Source organism: Leopardus geoffroyi, chromosome B3 (genome assembly GCF_018350155.1).
Source record: "Leopardus geoffroyi isolate Oge1 chromosome B3, O.geoffroyi_Oge1_pat1.0, whole genome shotgun sequence".
In the NCBI taxonomy this organism is placed as follows: domain Eukaryota; kingdom Metazoa; phylum Chordata; class Mammalia; order Carnivora; family Felidae; genus Leopardus; species Leopardus geoffroyi.
The window spans coordinates 29,331,477-29,350,915 of NC_059337.1; the positions used below are offsets into that span (position 1 = coordinate 29,331,477).

The 19,439-nt window shown below is 41.0% G+C and overlaps 1 protein-coding gene and 1 long non-coding RNA gene across 5 annotated transcripts in view; one reads left to right on the forward strand and one right to left on the reverse strand.

The window, feature by feature from the left end:
• ETFA (electron transfer flavoprotein subunit alpha) overlaps window positions 1-14,077 on the reverse strand; it is a 77,615-nt gene extending 63,538 nt beyond the window's left edge. For 2 of the 4 annotated variants that reach the window (XR_006704505.1, XM_045448982.1), the window contains exon 1: window positions 13,925-14,063. Coding sequence is in view for 3 of the 4 variants with exons in the window: in XM_045448982.1 (XP_045304938.1) it covers window positions 13,925-13,963 (39 nt within the window). In the remaining variant the exon portion in view is untranslated. Of the gene's footprint in view, window positions 1-13,865 lie in introns of all 4 variants that reach the window. The other 2 variants (XM_045448980.1, XM_045448981.1) reach the window with 2 other exon arrangements.
• Window positions 14,078-14,432: 355 nt separating this feature from the next.
• On the forward strand, window positions 14,433-18,763 carry LOC123582661. Its single transcript, XR_006704507.1, has 3 exons — window positions 14,433-15,254; window positions 16,946-17,033; window positions 17,455-18,763. It is a non-coding gene; the product is annotated as an uncharacterized LOC123582661 (long non-coding RNA).
• Window positions 18,764-19,439: the final 676 nt, after the last annotated feature.

Sequence of the window (19,439 nt, forward strand, 5' to 3'; positions counted from 1 at the left end):
CGGTAAAAACAATGCAGGGGCGCCTGGCTGGCTCACTCAATGGAGTGTGCAAATCTTGATCTCAGGCCTGTGAGTTTGAATTCTATGTTGAGTGCAGAGATTACTTTAAATAAATAAATAAATAAATAAATAAATAAATAAATAAATAACACATTTTTTTAAAAAATGCAGGGAAGACCATCCTCATAGCTAAATCTTTGCACTCATCCTCAACAAATGAGAGTTTGTTTCAGTCTGGAAAGACTCTTCTGATCAGAATCTGGCCAGACATGGGGCGCCTGGGTGGTTCAGTCAGTGAAGCATCTGACTTCGGCTCAGATCATGATCTCGTGGTCGGTGGGTTCAAGCCCCACATCAGGCTCTGTGCTGACAGTTCAGAGCCTGGAGTCTGCTTCAGATTCTGTGTCTCCCTCTCTCTGATCCTCCCTGCTCATGCTCTGTCTCTCTCTCTCTCTCAAAAACAAATAAAAACATTAAAAAAAAAAAAAAAAAAAAAAAAAAAAAAAAAAAAAAAAGAACCTGGCCAGACTTTAGCTTCTCTGCTTGCATAGAAGACTAAGCCAGATTCTGTGCAACTTTCCAACAGGGACCCTTCCTCCCCTAAGCTTTCTACCTTTACCAGTTCATCCTCAACCTTCTCCTCAGTCCTCTAACCCCCTCTATCCTTGATGAACCAATCCCACAGCTGGGGACCAGAGACTCTAGGGACATGACAGAGGAAGAAATCACTGCATTATGTATCATGGATGGCATTTCTTGTTTTTTTTTTTTCCCCTCCCTTTTTTTTTTTTACTCAATGGAAGCAAGTAAAGGAGGGAAAATGAGACTTTTGTTGTTGCCAGATCGAGTACCTGCTTGTATAACGATAAAAAAAATTGCCTTCTTATAGGAAGTGGTTAAAGTTAAGGTTAGAAATATTTATGCAGATCTTATGATTCTTTTCTTATGACAAATTCCTAGAAGTGTTAGATCAAGAGATAGGCACACTTTTAAGGCTTTTAATACTGGCACAAACTGTTTGTTCTCCAGAAAGTTGTGGCAATTCACAACAGTTCACAATTCTTGGGAGGGAATGAAAGTTCTTAGAAGGCAAATACCAGGCCTATTCAAAGAGTCTGCTACAATGTTTTTTGTTTTTTTTTTAATACACATCTGTAGAAATATATAGTACTTTTTCTTTTTTAATCAGAAGAGCACAGTATCTTGCAAAGAACTCTAACTAGAACTCAATGGCATAATTTATGATTTAAATCACATTTCACAACAATTGCCAGTAACAAGCTACTTATTACCAATATATATCAGACACCATATTTTTGATTATGTTTCACACATCATTTACTATAAAAATTATGAGATTTCCATCACCATTTGAAGAATAAATCCAAGATTTGGTGGCAGAAGGCCCATAATTGCTATAAATTATAGTCCTATCATAAGATAAAGTAGGCCATCCTCCCAAGGAATCCTCAAGCTTTTTAGAACTCCTAGGGGGACACAGTATATTCTTTTAAAAAGACTATTCAAGGGGCGGCTGAGTGGCTCAGTCAGTTAGGCATCTGACTTCAGCTCAGGTCATGATCTCGCGATCCATGAGTTCAAGCCCCGCATCGGGCTCTGTGCTGATAGCTCAAAGCCTAGAACCTGCTTCGGATTCTGTGTCTCCCTCTCTCTGCTCCTCCCCTGCTCAGACTCTGTCTCTCTCTCTCTCTCTCTCAAAAATAAAAAAAATTTAAAAAGACTATTCAAAATTATAAGAGTAAACAACAACAAAAGAATATATGTAAGAACACACTCAGTTCATTTGCCTTATCAATCTTTACTAAGTACTATATACATCACAAAGGCACTCTATATTACTTTTTTTTTTTTTTAAGAGAGAGAGAGAGAGAGAGAAAGCAGGGGAGACAGAGAGAATCTTAAGCAGGCTCCATGCTCAGTGTTGAGCCCAACATGGGGCTCAATCCCACAATCATGATCTGAGCCAAAATCGAGTCAGACACTCAACTGACTGAGCCACCCAGAGCCCCAACACTGTATGTTACATTATCAATTGACTCCTTGTTATTATTTTTTTTAATACTAAGCTTCCTTCTAACTCAGTGTTCTACCTTCTATTCCTCAGATACCATGTAAAGAAAACCTACAGCACCTAAACATGGTTATATGGCTTAATACAGCAATAATAGTAGTGTTTAGCAGGAGAAATTCACCTGTAGCCTTTAATATGTTACGCTGTAGGGTGCCTAGGGGGCTCATTTGGTTAAGTGTCTGACTCTTGATTTCAGCTCAGGTCATAATCTCCTGGTTTGTGAGATCCAGCCCAGGTCAGGCTCTGCACTGACAGTGTGGAGCCTGCTAGGGATTCTCTTTCCCTTTCTCTGCTCCTTCCCTACTCACACTCTCTCTTTCTTAAAATAAATAGACTTAAAAAATCAGATTGTTTAAAAAATAAAAATAAAATGATATGCCTCAATCTAGAGCCCAGTTACTTCACATGCAAATTGAGGGAGATGAACTAGATCAGAAGGTTTCAAACTACACTCCATATAAAGAAGCTAAGAGTTCCAGGGAGGCATCTCAGGAACCACCACAAAGGATGAAGTGAGAACTAGGCAAGCAGCGTTCCCAGAATGGCTCCTCAGCTTTGCTTTAACCAAATTAACTAAACCAAAATATATAGAGTTGACCCTTGAACAACATAGGGGTTAGGGCACTGACCCTGGTGCAGTCAAAGATCTACATGTAACTTTTGACTCCCCCAAAACTAACAGCCTACTGTTGGACCAGAGCCTCCCCAATTACGTTAACAGTTGGTTAACCCGTATTTGGTATGTTATATGTATTACACACTGTATTCTTACACTAAAGCTAAAGAAAATATTAAGAAAATCATTAGAAAAGAAAATACACTTACAGTACTATACAGTTATTTATCAAAAATTTTCACATACACGTAGACCAGTGCGGTTCAAACCCATATTGTTCAAGGGTCAACTGTATATCTTAATTAAAACACATAACTCTATGATGTAGGTACTGTATTACCCTGACTTTACAGACAAGGAAAATGAAGCTTAGTGGCTACATAACTAAGAAAACAAAGCCAGCTTAAAAGTGCAAGTAGTCAGACTCCAGAATCTGAGTTTTTAATTACTAGCGCACATCAAAGTACCATCATTTTAAGCTGTCTTATATAGGTATTCCCCATTTTTCAAAAGTTCACATTATACCACTTCACTTTTATAAAACATCTTCCTGTTTCCACTAACCAAAAGAAATCCGAAGAGGATTTTCACTTTTATGAAAAAAAGGTGACAAGCAAAAATAGCCTTCAGCATTGGTTTTGCAGCAAGCTGTAACCCAAAGCATCACACATCCCAAAGCAGCAAGAATGGAACCATAAAGCTCCTTCCCTGGATATACACTCAGCATCAAGCCACCATAGCTTTGAACTGTGTGAGCATCTGTGATTTGTCTCAACTTACTCTGTGCATCCATTAGCAAGATGTGTCCTATGGTATCAGAAAAGCCTAAGAGATGGGGCGCCTGGGTGGCTCAGTCAGTTAAGCATCTGACTTCGGTTCAGGTCATGATCATGGGCTCAAGCCCTGCTTTGGGCTCTGCGCTGACAGCTCAGAGCCTGGAACCTGCCTCGGATTCTGTGTCTCCCTCTCTCTCTCTGCCCCTCCCCAACTCGAGCTCTGTCTGTCTGTCTCTCTCTGTCTCAAAAATAAATAAACATTAAAAAAAAAATTTTTTTAAGCCTAAGAGAGATTATTTTTGGGGTCTGAAAATGCTTAAACATTTTTCTGTATAAATTAATGGCAATTGCTTCTTCACTTTATACCATTTCAGCTTATGAAAGGTTTCACAGGAAAGCTCTATTCTGCATAACAGGGGAAACATGTATATGGGTCATTCCTATAAGATTTCATTTAGCAAATACTTCCCTGCTTTTTTAAAAACAGCACTGATCAAAAAGAAACAAACAAACAAATGATGTCAAAGCCCTCTTTTCCAGCTCTAAAAATTCCATAGCCCTAAAATCCAATTTTATATAGAAGAGTTGGATAGATACCACTAAAGATTCAAAAGATACAGGTCCATTACCAAAAAGGTTTTTAAACAAAAGTTACATTTTATTATCTTATGATCCATTGCATCTGCATACTTAGGGCCCTATTTTTTTTTTTAACTTTTTTAACGTTTATTTATTATTGAGAGACAGAGAGACACAGAGCATGAGCAGGAGAGGGGTAGAGAGAGGGAAGACACAGAATCTGAAGTAGGCTCCAGGCTCTGAGCTGTCAGCACAGAGTCCCGTGTGGGGCTGGAACTCACAAACTGCGAGATCATGTCCTGAGCCAAAGTCGGTTGCCTAACCAACTGAGCCACCCAGGTGCCCCAAAGGGCCCTATTTTTTATGGGGGAAAAGAAACCAAGTCCTTAAACATTAAAGATAAACTACCGAAATATTTAATTAGGTAACAGCCAAAAAAGGAATCTCAATCTCTTCAAAACACTGAAATTATAATTACTTAATGCACACTGCAGTCACGATAAATTCTGGGTCATTAACCTTATCTGGGCGCTCAAAACTGCCTGACAATGTTACTATGATATCCATGTTGGCACTCTCACTGTCCATACAACCATTTCAAAGATTCCCCTCTGATGTTCTCAACTGCCAACAGTCTGCTCCCTACTCTCAGAAAAGCACCTCACTTCCTTATTCACAATGAAAACTGAAGCCATCAGAGGGGACCTGCTGCACTTTCCTGATATCCAACAAAAATTCCTGCCCCTGCCCTGTCAAAATAGAAGCTGCTACAGGTTCTAGATCTGGTATCTTTATCTGGGCTTTAGATTCTGTCCTCTCAAATCTAGTCAAAGACTTTTTCTATAATCTCCTCTCAGTCATGTCTCCAACCTCTTTCATTTTCCAGGGCTCCTTCCCATCAACATGTAACATGTTTGAGGCTCTCCCAATTTTAAACAAGCCCAAAATTAAAAACCCACTAGCCCCACCTTCCACTCCAATTCTCTAATTCCTCAGCTCCCATTCATGCCTCAACTACATGCATTCTGGTTTATGTCCTCACTAAAATTACCAACAGATATGCTTCAGGCTTTACCTTACTTGTTCTCTCAGCATTATTTGAAATTATGGACTATTCCACTCTCATTTCCATGGCTTAATTTATAATTTACCACCTGTACATGAATCACATATATATTGGGGGAAGGAGGGAGAAAGAGATAACAAACCTTGCTAAGCGCCAGACCTACAATTAGGCTACATCTGCATATCCAACTGCTTAACGTGCCTGTCTCATCACTCTCCAACTCAGCAATTCAAATCTTAACTCATCTTTCCCCTGATATTCTAGCCTCTCACCACACTCCTTCTCCAGAGTTCTTCAGGGGATGCACCACTCTCTAACAAGCTGCACAAACCATGATCTGAAACTCAGATCTGAGTTTTTTCTCAACCCTCACATCCAATAAACTGCCAATCATAACAATTCTGCCTTCTAAATACAGTATCTCCTAAATCTATTCACTTCGGTGCCACCACCTAGTTAGTGCAGGCCATTATCCCTCTCCTATATCACCCCAACCATCTCCCAACCTAACTTTCTCCCCTTCAATCCATTCCTCTCAGTGAGGAATGGAAACATGACATAAATCTAGCCTGTTATTCCTCTGCTTAAAACACATTAATTGCTTCCTGTCTCCTTAGGATATGGTAAACTAGACTCTATGTTGGCTTATCAGGCATTTATTTTATGGTGTGATCTACCTCTCTAGCCATATATCCTCTCTCCGTTTATACCTTATTTTCAGATACTTGAACTTGCCTGCTCTCTCTGACCTCCAGCCTTCCTCAAATTGTTCCCTCTACCTAGAGGACCTCTTCCCTTCTTACCTGGTTAGCTTCCAATCATCCTTAAGTTTTCTGCTTAAATGCCAATCCTTCCAAGAAGCCTTAGTACAGAGCAGTGGTAAACATACAGGCTCTGGAGCCACCCTGCCTGGGTTTGAATTCCACCTCCACCATAACTTCTCTGTGTCTCAATTCCCTGATCATAAAATGGAGATGATAATAATAATAACCTCACAGAGTTGTTGTGAGGACTGAATTATTTGGAATAGTGGCTGGAACATAATAAATGCTCAATGAATGTTAGCTATACACAAAAGCTTTCTTTGGTTCTCCTTGGACTAGTTAACTTTGTTAGCACCAACACAGTACACTGAATTGCCTCCCTTATAGCACTTATCACACTTGATTATACTAACTAGATTATTTTGTCTTCCCCACTTGATTTTGAGTACAGGGGCCATGTCTGATTTTCTTATCACTATAACCCTAGCTTCTACTTCAGTATCTAGCACAAAGCAAATATCCAATAAATGAACCGAACATTGATTTTAAAAACCTCTTCATCAGGGCACCTGGGTGGCTTAGTCAATTAAGCATCTGACTCTTGATTTCTGGTCAGGTCATGATCTCACAGTTGTGAGATCAATCCCTGCATGGGGTGTGTGCTAGACTTGAAGCCTGCTTAAGATTTTCTCTCTCCCTCTCCCTCTGTCCCTCCCCCACTCATGTTCTCCCTGTCTCTTAAAACAAAAACTCCTCTTCAGCAAAGGAATGAGATGACAACCCAAAGACTGGGAGAAAAATATTTGCAAATGACATATCTGATAAAAAGATATCTAAAAGAACACAAAGAGCTCTTAAAAATTCAACAATAAGAAACAAATTGGTTTTGGGGCGCCTGGGTGGCTCAGTCGGTTAGGCAGCTGACTTCGGCTCAGGTCATGATCTCGTAGTCTGTGAGTTCGAGCCCCGCGTCAGGCTCTGTGCTGACAGCTCAGAGCCTGGAGCCTGCTTCAGATTCTGTTTCTCCCTCTCTCTCTCTGCCCCTTCCCTGATCGTGATCTGGCTCTCTTTCTCTCTCTCAAAAATAAACATTAAAAAAAAAAATTAGAATAGCAAAAATCCAAAACACTGACGATACCAAATGCTGGTGAGGATGTGGAGCAACAGGAACTCTGGGAGAAATTAAAAATTGTACAGCCACTTTGGAATATGGCAGTTTTTCACAAAACTAATATATTTTTGTCATACAATCCAACAGTCACATTCCTTAGTATTTACCCAAATGAGCTAAAAAATTACTTACACACAAAAACCTAAACATGGATGTCTATAGCAGCTTTATTCATAATTGCCAAAACTTGACAGCAACCAAAATGTCCTTCAGTAGGTGAATGGATAAATAAACTGTAATTCATCCAGAAAACAGAATATTCAGCACTTAAAAAAAAAAAAAAAAAACGTGCTATCAGGCCAAAAAAAGACTATATACTGTACAGTTTCACTCAGATGACATGCTGGAAAGGCAAAGCTATGGAGACAGTGAAAAGATCAGTAGTTGCCAGGGGGTGGGGGCAGGGAGGTAAGAGGGAAATAAGGAGAGCACAGTAGATTTTAGGGCATTGAAACCATTCTTTACAATACTATAATGATGTATACATGCCACTGTACATTTGTCAAATGAATGTATAGAATCAATTGGAACAAAAGTACCACTCTGGTGTAGGATGTTAATAGTGAGAGGCTAGGGAGGGGGTAGGGATGGGTGGGGTTTCTCCTCAACTTTGCTGTGAGTCTAAAACTGCTCCCCCATATAGTCTTTTTTTTCCAAATAAGTCTATTTTTTTTAAAATCTTCTGTTGTTTTAAAAACATCCTTTAAATACTTCTACTGTATACACTGAGCTATAGAAAGCAATTTTAAGACTCTAGATCAGCCTTTCTCCAAAGTTGCTCATCTGAGCCAGAGAAAATCTAAATGACTGTTGTCTTAATTCTCCCAAGAATGAACACAGACAGTTAGGACCATTCTAGATACATAGGTGAGTAAGTTAATTCACTGCATACAGTGGATGCTTTAGATGCTTGTTGCCACCTTACAATCATATCTTCCTTCTGTGTGTGTAAGTGTGGAAGAAGTTTTCCGGGGGGTACTCCTGGAAACAACATCTATGAGACATCAAGGAAACAGGACTGAGCATGGAAGAAGCTAAACCGAAACACTGTGATGCAGTCACAACAAAGATCTCAGTTGATCTCACAAGGAGGCCTGAAGCTATGCAGGCCCTTCAGGGTCATACAGAATTGAAGCCAGGGTGCTACAGATATTCCTTTTCACGTGGTGTCATTACTCCAGACTATTTTTTCTTAATTTCCAGGGTTCCTTCAGCATGTTCCACCTTACCTTAGACAAAATTCACATGGACTTGCAATTTTGTTTTGTTTTGAACGATCAAACTGTTTCTAGTTTCTGTTTCTGTTTCTGTTTCTAGTTCAAGCCTGGAAACAATCCATATTAAAAACCAAGATATCTAATAAGAACACATACAATATGAACAGAATTAAAATACTAAATAAGTGATCTAAGATAGACAAAACTCAAAAATGACGTTTTTTGTCTATAGAAAATCTTTTCCTCTTACTATTAATTCATCACTCAATAACAACTGTAAAGCACCTCAGTTTACAAAGTAATTTCAGATATCCTTTCAGAATTTCTCCAGCCCCCCAACTAGATTAATCCTGCCATTTTGTTCCCCAAATACCCTATACAACTTTCTGTTACAATGATTATACTTAAAATAATGTGTTCAATGTCTTTCTTCCCTTATCTATTCACACCATGTGGGCAAGAATTAGGTCTGTCTTGTTCTCCACTGTGAATTTAGTACCTACCTTTGTGCCTGGCACACAGCAGATATTCAATGAATGTTTAGTGACTAAATGAAGTTTCCCCAAAATGATAAAAAAAACTAAAAAGCAACTCTTTGTATCTCACTGGTAACTTAATTACCTAAGAACTTACATGTGTACCTACCAAGAACAGTATATAAACTTGTTAAATCACTACCCATCATGCTCTTAGAAAACTTACCAAGATTACTGACTAAAATTAGTTTAAGTAATAAAATGTGAGAAGTTTTCTTCTGTATACCAACTACATACCCTCATAGAGTTGACTGGCCTTTATGAGAGAGTATAATTTTTTAGGGCAGGGCTTAAAAGGGTTCCACCCTTTCAGAGACAAACTTCTTGAAAATGATATCTGTAAGCACCAACTACTGCCTTATCTCTCTGTCTCCTTTACTCACAGCAAACCGACTTTCATTTCCACCACAACACCGAATCCAATCTCTTCAAAGTCACTGACAACCTCGTTATGAGTAAGTCCAATGGAAATATTTTGGTCCTTCTCTTATTCAACCTTAACAATTATGACACTGCTTTTGATTTTTTCAGTCTTTTAGGAGCAACCAAGGAGATTTACTGCTTAAGAGTTCCTGCTGAACATAGACAAACTCTATGTTCATGTAGTAAACTACCACAAGTCTTAGAAGAAAAAAAAGGTAGAATCTAACTCCCTTACAAACCCACTCAAAACCTAAAGTAGTAAGAATAATTTAGCCTAGGGGCACCTGGGTGGCTCAGTCAGTTGAGCGTCCGACTTCGGCTCAGGTCATGATATCACGGTCTGTGGGTTCAAGCCCGGCATCGGGCTCTGTGCTGACAGCTCAGAGCCTGAAGCCTGTTTCTGATCCTGTGTCTCCGTCTCTCTCTGTCCCTCCCCCACTCTCACTCTGTCTCACTCTGTCTCTCAAAAATAAATAAATGTAAAAAAAAAAATGTTTTTAAATAATAACTTAGCCTACTATCTTTGCGAACTAAGTGGGATATGGGTAAGGGGAAGGAGAATGTGAGGGTCTTTTTACTTCTTAACTCAAAAATAAAAAGGCATGAGGGGCGCCTGGGTGGCTCAGTCGGTTACATGTCCAACTTCAGCTCAGGGTGTGATCTCGTGGTCCGTGAGTTCGGGCCCCGCGTCGGGCTCTGTGCTGACAGCGCAGAGCCTGGAACCTGTTTCAGATTCTGTGTCTCCCTCTCTCTCTCTGACCCTCCCCCATTCATGCTCTGTCTCTCTCTGTCTCAAAAATAAATAAACGTTAAAAAAAAATAATAAATTTTAAAAAAGGCATGAATAATCTATAAAATCTTTACAAGTTCTAATGCAAAAGATAAATAATATATAATTAAAGTCAGCTATCCCTATTTTAACATACATTTTGTAATAATAAAATGTATATTACATTTCTGTACTTAAATAACTTACTTTAACCTCTTTAGTAATAAAATATGATAGCTTTTAATCATGACTAGAAATGTCATATGACATTGATTATAATATTAAAAACACACTCAATTTACTTCACTTTTAAAACAGACAAGACCCTTGGTAGACACATTGGCAAGCAGCATAATTTTATGGAATTCACCTTATACAATAAATCTTTTAGAACTCCATCAAAATTGGCTCTCTTTCTTCTTTCAAAAGAAATTAAAATTTGCATGCAAATTATAGAGTTCAATCTCATTTGTCAATGCTAGGCCATGGACTCTGAAAAATGTCATGTTCCTTCATACCAGTTTCATAGCTTCTGAATCATGATTGTTATGCCTTCCATCTAGTAATGAATACAAAAACAGGGCACTCAATTGACCTTGAGAAGTGTTGCTTCACTCTCCACATAAAGTATTTCTCTGGTATCTTATTAGTCAACAAATCAATTTCAAATGCAAATGAATATAAAATAATACTCATAATTCAGATTAACTTCCTTGCAAGAATGTTAATTGCAAATGCCTACCTATTCCCCTCTTTTTTTTCCCTACCTATTTCCCTCTTAATGTGTTCTCTAAGCTCCTTATTGCAGATGTAAAATACCACCTTCATTAAACAGATGACATTGAGGAGCCCCCCAAAGATGAAGGAATTTGCTCAAGGGCACAAATCAGGTCAACACTGGAAAGAGAACTTGAATACCAAATGCAAGTCATTTGACTTACATTCTAACAGTTTAAGGCATCCCCCTGCCCCTTTTTTAATTCCAGTAACAAACAGGGTCATCTGGGTGGCTCAGTTGGTTAAGCTTTCAGCTCTTGATTTAGGCTTAGGTCATGATCCCATGGTCGTGGGATCGCACCCCGTATCAGGCTCCACACTGAGTGTAGAGCCTGCTTGAAGTTTCATTCTTTGTCCCTCCCTCTCTGTCCCTCCCCACCTCTCTCTCAAAATAAATAAACATTAAAAAATTTTTAATTGCAGTAAAAAAAACATAGCATTTATCATATTAATCATTTTTAAGGGTATAGTTAGCTTTATACACATTGTTAACAGTTTAAGATAATCTTTTAATAGATTAACTTTATTAGTAAAAATATAGTTTTGTGGAAACATATCTTCCAAAATAACTCATGGTTGGCTACAGAACTATTTTTTTTTTTAATTCCAAGAGTACAGATTTCACAAAAGCTATCTGACTTTATGACATTGTAAGTAAACAGAAGCATAAGTAAACAGAAGTCCCATGAAGGGACTCCCACTTTAGAAATACAAGACAACTTAAAAGCATCAAAAAATGTAAGAGTAGTAATGGATTATAACCTACTAAATAAAGGATCCATGATAAATACAAAAATAAGCAAGAAGAAAATATTCTTCCTTATAACAGAATATAATAAATGTAGAAGGAATCATGGAATTAGAAAAATTACCATTTTACATCATAGTAATATCTCAACATCAACAGGTGATGAGAAACAGGAGACTCACATAATCTCAACGTATCTAATTTTAACAAATTGTTAAAAATCACAAAGGGAGAAGTAGTAACTTGAGAGTGGAAAAACTTGGTGAACAACACTTTATGCAAGTAATTAAAGTCAACGTCACCAATAATGAGATAAATTAACATTATGAGCCGCCCTACACGATGCACTGAAAACACAGTATCACTTCTGTGATACTCCTGCCAAAATCTAATCATGAGGAAACACCAGACAAACCTAAATAGAGACAGTCAACAACAACAAAAAAGGCCTGTACTCTTCAAAAATGTCAATGCCATCAAAGCCAAAGAAAGGCTGAGGAGCTTTTCTAACAAAGACTAAAGATACAAGAAAACTAAATGTAAGGCATGATTCTCAAGGACCCTAGACCAAATTGCCAGAAAAACTGTTAAAAATGATATTAATATGACAATTGGCAATGTTTGCATGTCTGCAGATTAGACAACAGTATTTTATCGTTGTTAAAACTGCCTGACGTTGCCAATTTTACCATGGAAATGAAAGGTGAACCTCCTTGTTTTTAGAAAATACACGCTGACTCACTTGGGAATAAGTGGTATATCTGCAACATATTCTCAAGTAGTCCAGAAAAATAATAGTAAGTATATATGAAAAGAGATAAAGCAAATATGTCAAACTGTTAATGCTGGTGAAACTGAAAGGATTTTGAGAATTATGTGCACTATTCTTATAACTTTTCTCTAAGTCTTAAATTATTTCAAAATTTAAAAAGTTAAATATGTATGTGTATGTATGGATCCATTTTAGAAGTGTTCCTGCCACTTCCTTAGATTCTTGAAATTCAACTCTGAAGCATTCTTATGACTTTAGAGCAACTACTCTATTTAGCTTGACTTCAAATTCTCAAAATAAGGCAAGGTCAAACTCTTTGGCAAACCACAATAAAGATTTGGAAATACCATGTATGCACACTGGCAAACTGTGTTGACAAGAAGAATCACTTAAGCTAATCATTCCATTTTTTCCATGAGATCTACAAAACATCTGAGTCCTAAATTGCCCCCACTAAAATTATTTCACTTATGCCAGACTCCTAACTTGTCCACAAAACTACCTTCTAATTACTGCATAGCTATTTTTCTGCCAGTCTGGCTCTGATATCTGGAGTTTTCCCAAATTCACAACTTTAACTTGTTTATGTCTAGATCTTCTGAGGAAAAAAAAATCTCCTGGGAGAAAACTGAACAGCGACCTGAAGGATGGGGATTTGAACTTGTTCACAGAGTGGAGGGGCATGCAGGATTTTTCTTTTCTTTTCTTTTCTTTTTTAAATGAAACAAAGAATACACAAGAAAAGAGCCTACAGACATCTAGGAATATTGTCAACTATGTCTCAGGGAGAAAAATCCCAGTGGTGGATGTGAAAATATGCATGCATAAAACAAACTATAGAAAAAGTTAAAAAACGTCCATAAAGTTTCTGACCCAATTTAGCAATCTTGTTTTAAACTCTTGATTTGTCACTAAGGAAAGCACCAAAAACTTACCATTACCAATAGTTCCCTGGCTATTTAACCAACAATCTACTGTATAAAAAGACGCCTGCCTTATAAAACTGGCTAAAGCTGTGAAACTGGATGACTGACTTTTCACTACAATCCCCTAAACTCAGCACTGCCCCATAAATCAGAGAGCAGAGCAAGTTCTTAAAACACCGCCCTTACCCCGGAGCCCCCCAGCACTCGGCTGTGAGTAGATTCCAGCAGCCCCTACGCGCCCAGAGAAAATGTTTTAATTCTTCCAGAAATGTTGGCTTCCAAGTGAATTCAGGTTTTAAACTCTTTCCAAGAGGCCACCCCAGCAGCGACATTTTCCTTCCTCAGGTTAAGATTCCCGGGACGCAGCTGCACACTCCCCGCCAAACTGGAGAACCTGGCGGCCTGGCAGAATGCGGAATAAATCCGGAAGGTTCAAGAGGGGCTGGGAAACAGAAGCGCGGCTTCATACTCTGGGTCACCCTGACCTCTGACATCGGCCACCCCGCGGTCCACCGGGAAGGAGTCAAGGGCAGACCCTAGAACTTCGGGCCTGAGCCACAGACCGTGCTGGGCCTGCCTGCGTTAAGGCTGGTCAGGTCTGTGGAAGACTATGACCTTCGCCAAGGCACTCACAGGGGCAGTACACTGAGGATGGGCCGTCATCGGGCTCTGCCTTTCCCTCCAGGACTCACCGCCCGCCGGAGGTGGTCTGGAGCCGCCGCTCGGAACATGGTCTCTATTCCCGTCCGCCTAGAAGCACCGTCAGTCTCACGGCCTCCGGTAGCCTAACCAAGCAGCGCCGCCTCTGCGAGTCACTGTAACGCTCGCGAGACGCGCTAACGAGAGCGGAAACGGCTCAAGGGAAGAGCGAGAGCTCACGGTTTCTGTCTGCCCATTGGGCAGTCGCGCAACCAACGGGGTTGGCGGAAAGTTAGGGACTGGGCTTGGAAGTAGGGCAAAGGTGAGGCTCGGGTGAAGTGCAGCGGCTGAATGGCTGGCGGAGCTGGTGAACTACCAGCGACAGTGGTGGCCCAGAATGCCTCTCAGCCCCACAAGTGGGCAACGTTCTGAAAGTGAACTTTCACCCTGAGCTGATTGACGTCAGTCTCCTGGCTGCCAGCCCTCTGGATGAAGTTCCCCCCCGCCCCAGTTATTCTTTTGTTTGCTTTTTTATTCACGCATGTCAACGCTCCACCTGTAACGTGCTAAACACATTTTCCAGGTCAGGGGAATATAATAAAAGGATGCATAAGAAGTTGACCTCACCAGACTCTGAAGGAAACATACAAATTTCTTATTACGGAAAGAGGGATTCACCGAAGTGATGATGTTTGAGCTAGGTTCTGGAGGAAAGAACCGTGTGGGCAAAAACCAGGAAGGAACGTGAGGTGAAGACCCAAGGACAGGGGCAGAACTTTGTGTGCTGGCTGTAAAAGGAGGCAGGATGGCTGGAGATACAACTGGAACAGTAGTTGGGGAAAGCCTTGAATTTGGGGAATTGGGGCCGACCCTGGCCTTCTCCCCTTCCCTGGCCTTATCCTCTTCCTCTCCTCTTCTCCTCTACCTGTCCCTGGGCACCCCACCCACATCCTGGCTTCAGTGCTGTTGGTGCCAAATCTCTCCTGACCTTTGGATCCACATATCCCCCAACCTACTTGGACATCTCCACAGGATGTCCCTCAACATCTCAAACCCACATGTACACAATTGACAGCATCCCCCTCCAGATTTGATTCTCCTGTACTCCCCTTTTCAGCAAATGCTTTCCACCTCCACCCAACTGCTCAAGCAAGAAACCTAGGGACCATACTTGACTCCTTTCTCCCCTTTATCCACTTACCCTATCAGTCATTAAGTTCTAGTGATTCCACTCCCACATAGCTCCCAAATCCATCTAGGACTCTTTTCTACCCCTCTCCGTGTTTGGATGGTTACAGTTACCTTCTCACTGTTCTCCCACCTTCTAGTCTTCTCCACCCTCCAATCCATCTCCCATTGCAACCAAAAGACTCTTTCAAAAAGGTAAATTGGTGATATTACTCCCTTGTTGAATATACCTCAGTGACTCCCCATTGGCTTTTAGGATAAAATGCAAACCCCTTAATATAACTTATGAGCCCTTTGTGAGCTCATCCTTCCCTTTCTATTGAGCCTTGTCTTTCCCCTCCCTCTCATCCCCCATGGCCATAAAGAACTATCCTCCATGCCCTACCCCCTCTGCCTCCCCACTCTTCTTCCTCACTCTCCCTTTACTCCTTTAACTGTTTAATACCTATTCATTCTTGAAATTTCAGCTTGGAAACTCCTCCCCCCACCAACTCTGAATTGGATACCTCTCCCATGTGCCCCTATTTTCCCCTTTATTGACAATTGTCACATGGGTTGCAATGACCTGGTTACTTGTCTGTCTCATCCATCTGACTGTATGTCCTACCTTTTTTTAATTATTGTGTCTTCAACAGTGTCTGGCTCATAGTAAGCATTCAGTCAGTATTTGTTGGATGAATCAACAAACCAATCAATGACTTACTAAAAAGATCTGAACTTTACCATGACACTTTTAAGCAGGGGAGTCATATGTTCAGAAATGGTCTCAATTCCCAATTTATCAACAACCTTTCCATCCTGGTGAAGTCTAACTAATACATCCCATTGGCTCTACCTTCAGATGATGCCTAGAATCCAACAACTTCTACCAACACCTCTTTATTTATTCCTCTACCACTACACCGTCCCTATTTCTATCACCCGGATCATTCAGGAGCCTCCTAACTGTTCTTTCTGTTTATCCCCTTGCCTCCTGAAGTCTCTTCTCCAAATAGCAAACTGATTGTGTCCTCTGCTCAAAACCCTGTTCTATCACCGTGCCCCAGACATAGGCCTTGCTGCTCTTAAATTCACCAAGAAGCTCTCATCTCAGGGCTTTGCACTTTGGTTGTTCCTTCTGCCTGAAATCTCTTTCCTGGGGATCCAGAAGGCTCTTTTCATCACTTCGCTGAGGTCTGTGCCCAAAAGCTACATTTCCAGAAAAGCCAGCTTTGGCCACTCTAGATAAAATAGCCTCCTTCCCTCATGTTTGATTTTTCTGTTTGGCATTTGTCACCACCTAACAGGATGCACATTTTTGTTCATTTGTTTATTGTTGATCTGCTTCCATGGGAATGTAAGCTCCCTGGGCAAGAACACTGAGTCAACAAACATTCTAAGGGGCCTGTGCTCAGTTTTTGCTCTGCCTCTTCCCCACCTCTACTCCACCTTTAACACTCAGCTCAAGTGACATTTCTTCTGTAAGGTCTTCCCTGATCTTCCAGGATAAATGAATCCTTCCCTCTCCTTCATCCTCCTGGTTCTGCGAACAAGGACTCAGCTTGAACATACGTTGCAACCACTGAGACCATGTCTGTGCCCATGAGTAGACTCAGGCCATTGGATGCCCCCAGTGAATCTATGTGGGAAGGACAATGCAGTATTCCATTTATCACTGTATTTGCCTCCCAATCTGGCCCCCACTGGACTCATGTCTGAGTTCTGTGGAAGTGTAAGGAAAAGTGAAGAGTACTTTAAGTAAAAACTAAAAGGGACTAAAAACAATGTTTAAAAAATGGTACACAAATTAACCTCCTTCATGCCCTCCCCCCATGAGAAAGCAAAACAGAAAAGGAGGGAGAACATTCCCTAGCCCCACACCACAGGACAGCTTTGTCACCTCCCAGGCTCCAGTGAATCAGCAGCATCTGTGCCAGCAGAAGGGCAATACCCATGGATCAGGATGATTTCTGGAAGAGCAGAGCCAGAAGAGAGGTAAAGGCAGAAAACTGCCAAAGTCTGCGATAACTGACCAGACCTGCTCATGAGCACACATGAGATGCTCCCTGGGGGGTTTCAGGGGGAGTGTGGAGGAGTTCCATATTTACATGGAGGTCAAGTACTACCAAAATGTGAACACTAAAACATTTATATTAGCGCAATTTCTGCATACGTGTTTGGGTGTCTGTTTTTCCCACTAATTTATGAGCTGCTTTGGTGGTAAGACCCATGGTTTTTATTATCTGGTTCATGTATGTGGATGTTTAGTGAGTGTTAATAGAAATGTTTGTCCAAAGAGAAAAGGAAGGAAGAAATGGGTGGGGGAAGGGAGGGTGGATTTGCCACAGTCAACCCTAGAAGACAACACTCCAGTCTATTTTGGAAAACACCTCACTGTCTTTTTTCTTCTCCACAGGCCAGTTTCAGGAGAGCTCCTCCAGAATTCCTGATGGAAACTTAGAAGATGAGCGTTAGTGGGACGAACTACAGCCCCAATTACTGTTCCTGTCCAGGGGCCACCACTAGTACTCATTGCCTCCTTCATTGTTTTCAATCTTAAATTCTCCTCACCCTCAGTTAGCATCTCCTCTGGTCTCAGTGGCTTACCTGAGGATATGAGCCCCTGACCACCATGCCTTCTCAGGCCAAGGTCACTGCACTTGTCCCCTTATTGTCAAAATCGAGCAAGAGAGTACTGAGAAGCATTCAAACTGGCCAAGATGATGATTCTCCTTCTTGCCTGTTGGTCCCTGCAAACAAGGTGCCCAAAGTGCTCAGGTAGTAGCTATAGCTTATAGATCAATAGTACTCTTGCTGTATCCTCTGGTGGAAGATTCCCCCTCGGGGGACAAATATCTCTAACCCTGCAGAGTCCAGAGTTGTGAGAGTTGGAAGCTCAAATTCCACAGGTGCTCACTGAGAGTGATGGTAGTAGGTCCCTCCTGATTCTACCCCTTGGTTCCTGGGTCCATGAATTCTTCTGAGTGGGGACACGGCACCATATGAAAGTCTTTGATTCAAGATGTACATGGTATCCTGGAAGATGAACCCCATCCTCATAAAGTATTGCCTCCAAGCTGGTGCTTCAAGAGGGCCATTCTGATGCCCTATCAGGGAAGTAGCTTCTGGGTGGTCCCGTATATGACTAGATGAGCAAACCCTGTGATTATGGACTCATTCCTGAACCTCCACTTCAGTGAGTTGGGTCCCTGATCTGACATGATGTTATGTAAGATCACTTGTGCTGGTGAATGAAATATTCAAAAAGACCTCAGACAATGGTGCTGGTTAAGATCTTGCGGGCAGGGAAAGTAAACAGCATCCAGAATATATGTTAATTCCTGTTAGGATGAATCATGCCTCCTCCAGAATGGAAGGGGTTCAATGTAGTCAACTTGCCACTATATTGCCGATTAGTCTCCTGGGTAGTTGTTATTATATTGGGGGTATATTCAATAGCAACAGTAGCTAAAATTAGTTTTTGTAAGTGGGAGCCTATGCTATTACTCATACTAGCCTCTGTCTCTGCTGCTGTAACCTCCTTATTCACGTGTCCTTAGTGCCAGCACTGGGTGGCTGATGACAGAGACTAGCTGAAGTCATCTGGCCAAGTGAATTTTGCTTTTCTTAGTTATTTAGTGCCTCTTCCATGGTGGATGCTTTCTGGTGGGTGTCAACATGTGATACAAAGATCTTCATACTAGTGGCCTGGGTGGCTCAGTCAATAAAGCACCGATCTTGATCGTGATCTTGGAGTCATGATTTCAAGCCCCACGTTGGGTGTGAAGCCTACTTAAAAAAAGATCTTCATACTTTGTGGTGATGCACCTATACACCTATCCATCCTTGTGCTTCTATCCCACAATCCTTGTCCCTAATCTTCCTAAATTTCTTCTTCCAGGCCCTTACTAGCCATAGAGTCTTTACCATTGCCCCTGAGTTCATATATATTCTAACCTTGGGGGCACTTGTCTGTCCACAAAGTGGATGCCCAGGTGCACCTCCTGAAGTTCTGCGCACTGAGATCTTTCACCACTGTTTCTCAAGGCCACCGCTAATTCAGGCTGTATTGTAACTGCCATCCATTCTCAGCTTGAGGTCACAGACTGAGACAACTTTACACTAGCCAAATACAGGATTTTTCCTCTTTTCAGCTGGTTGTAAGGGATCCTACATACAGCCGTCAGTGTGAGCTGAGGAGGTGCTATTATAATGGTGGTGTGATGGCCTGGCATCTGGGCTGCCTGCTCAAGCAAAACCTGTGTAAACCATCTGTAAGCCTACATGTGTTCAATCCCAGATGTGCCACTTCCACCATAGGATGGATTGTTGCTGGCTGCCTGATATTATGTCTTAGTAGGTTTGATAGAACCTGGCTCATAAGGTAGTTCCTGACATGTG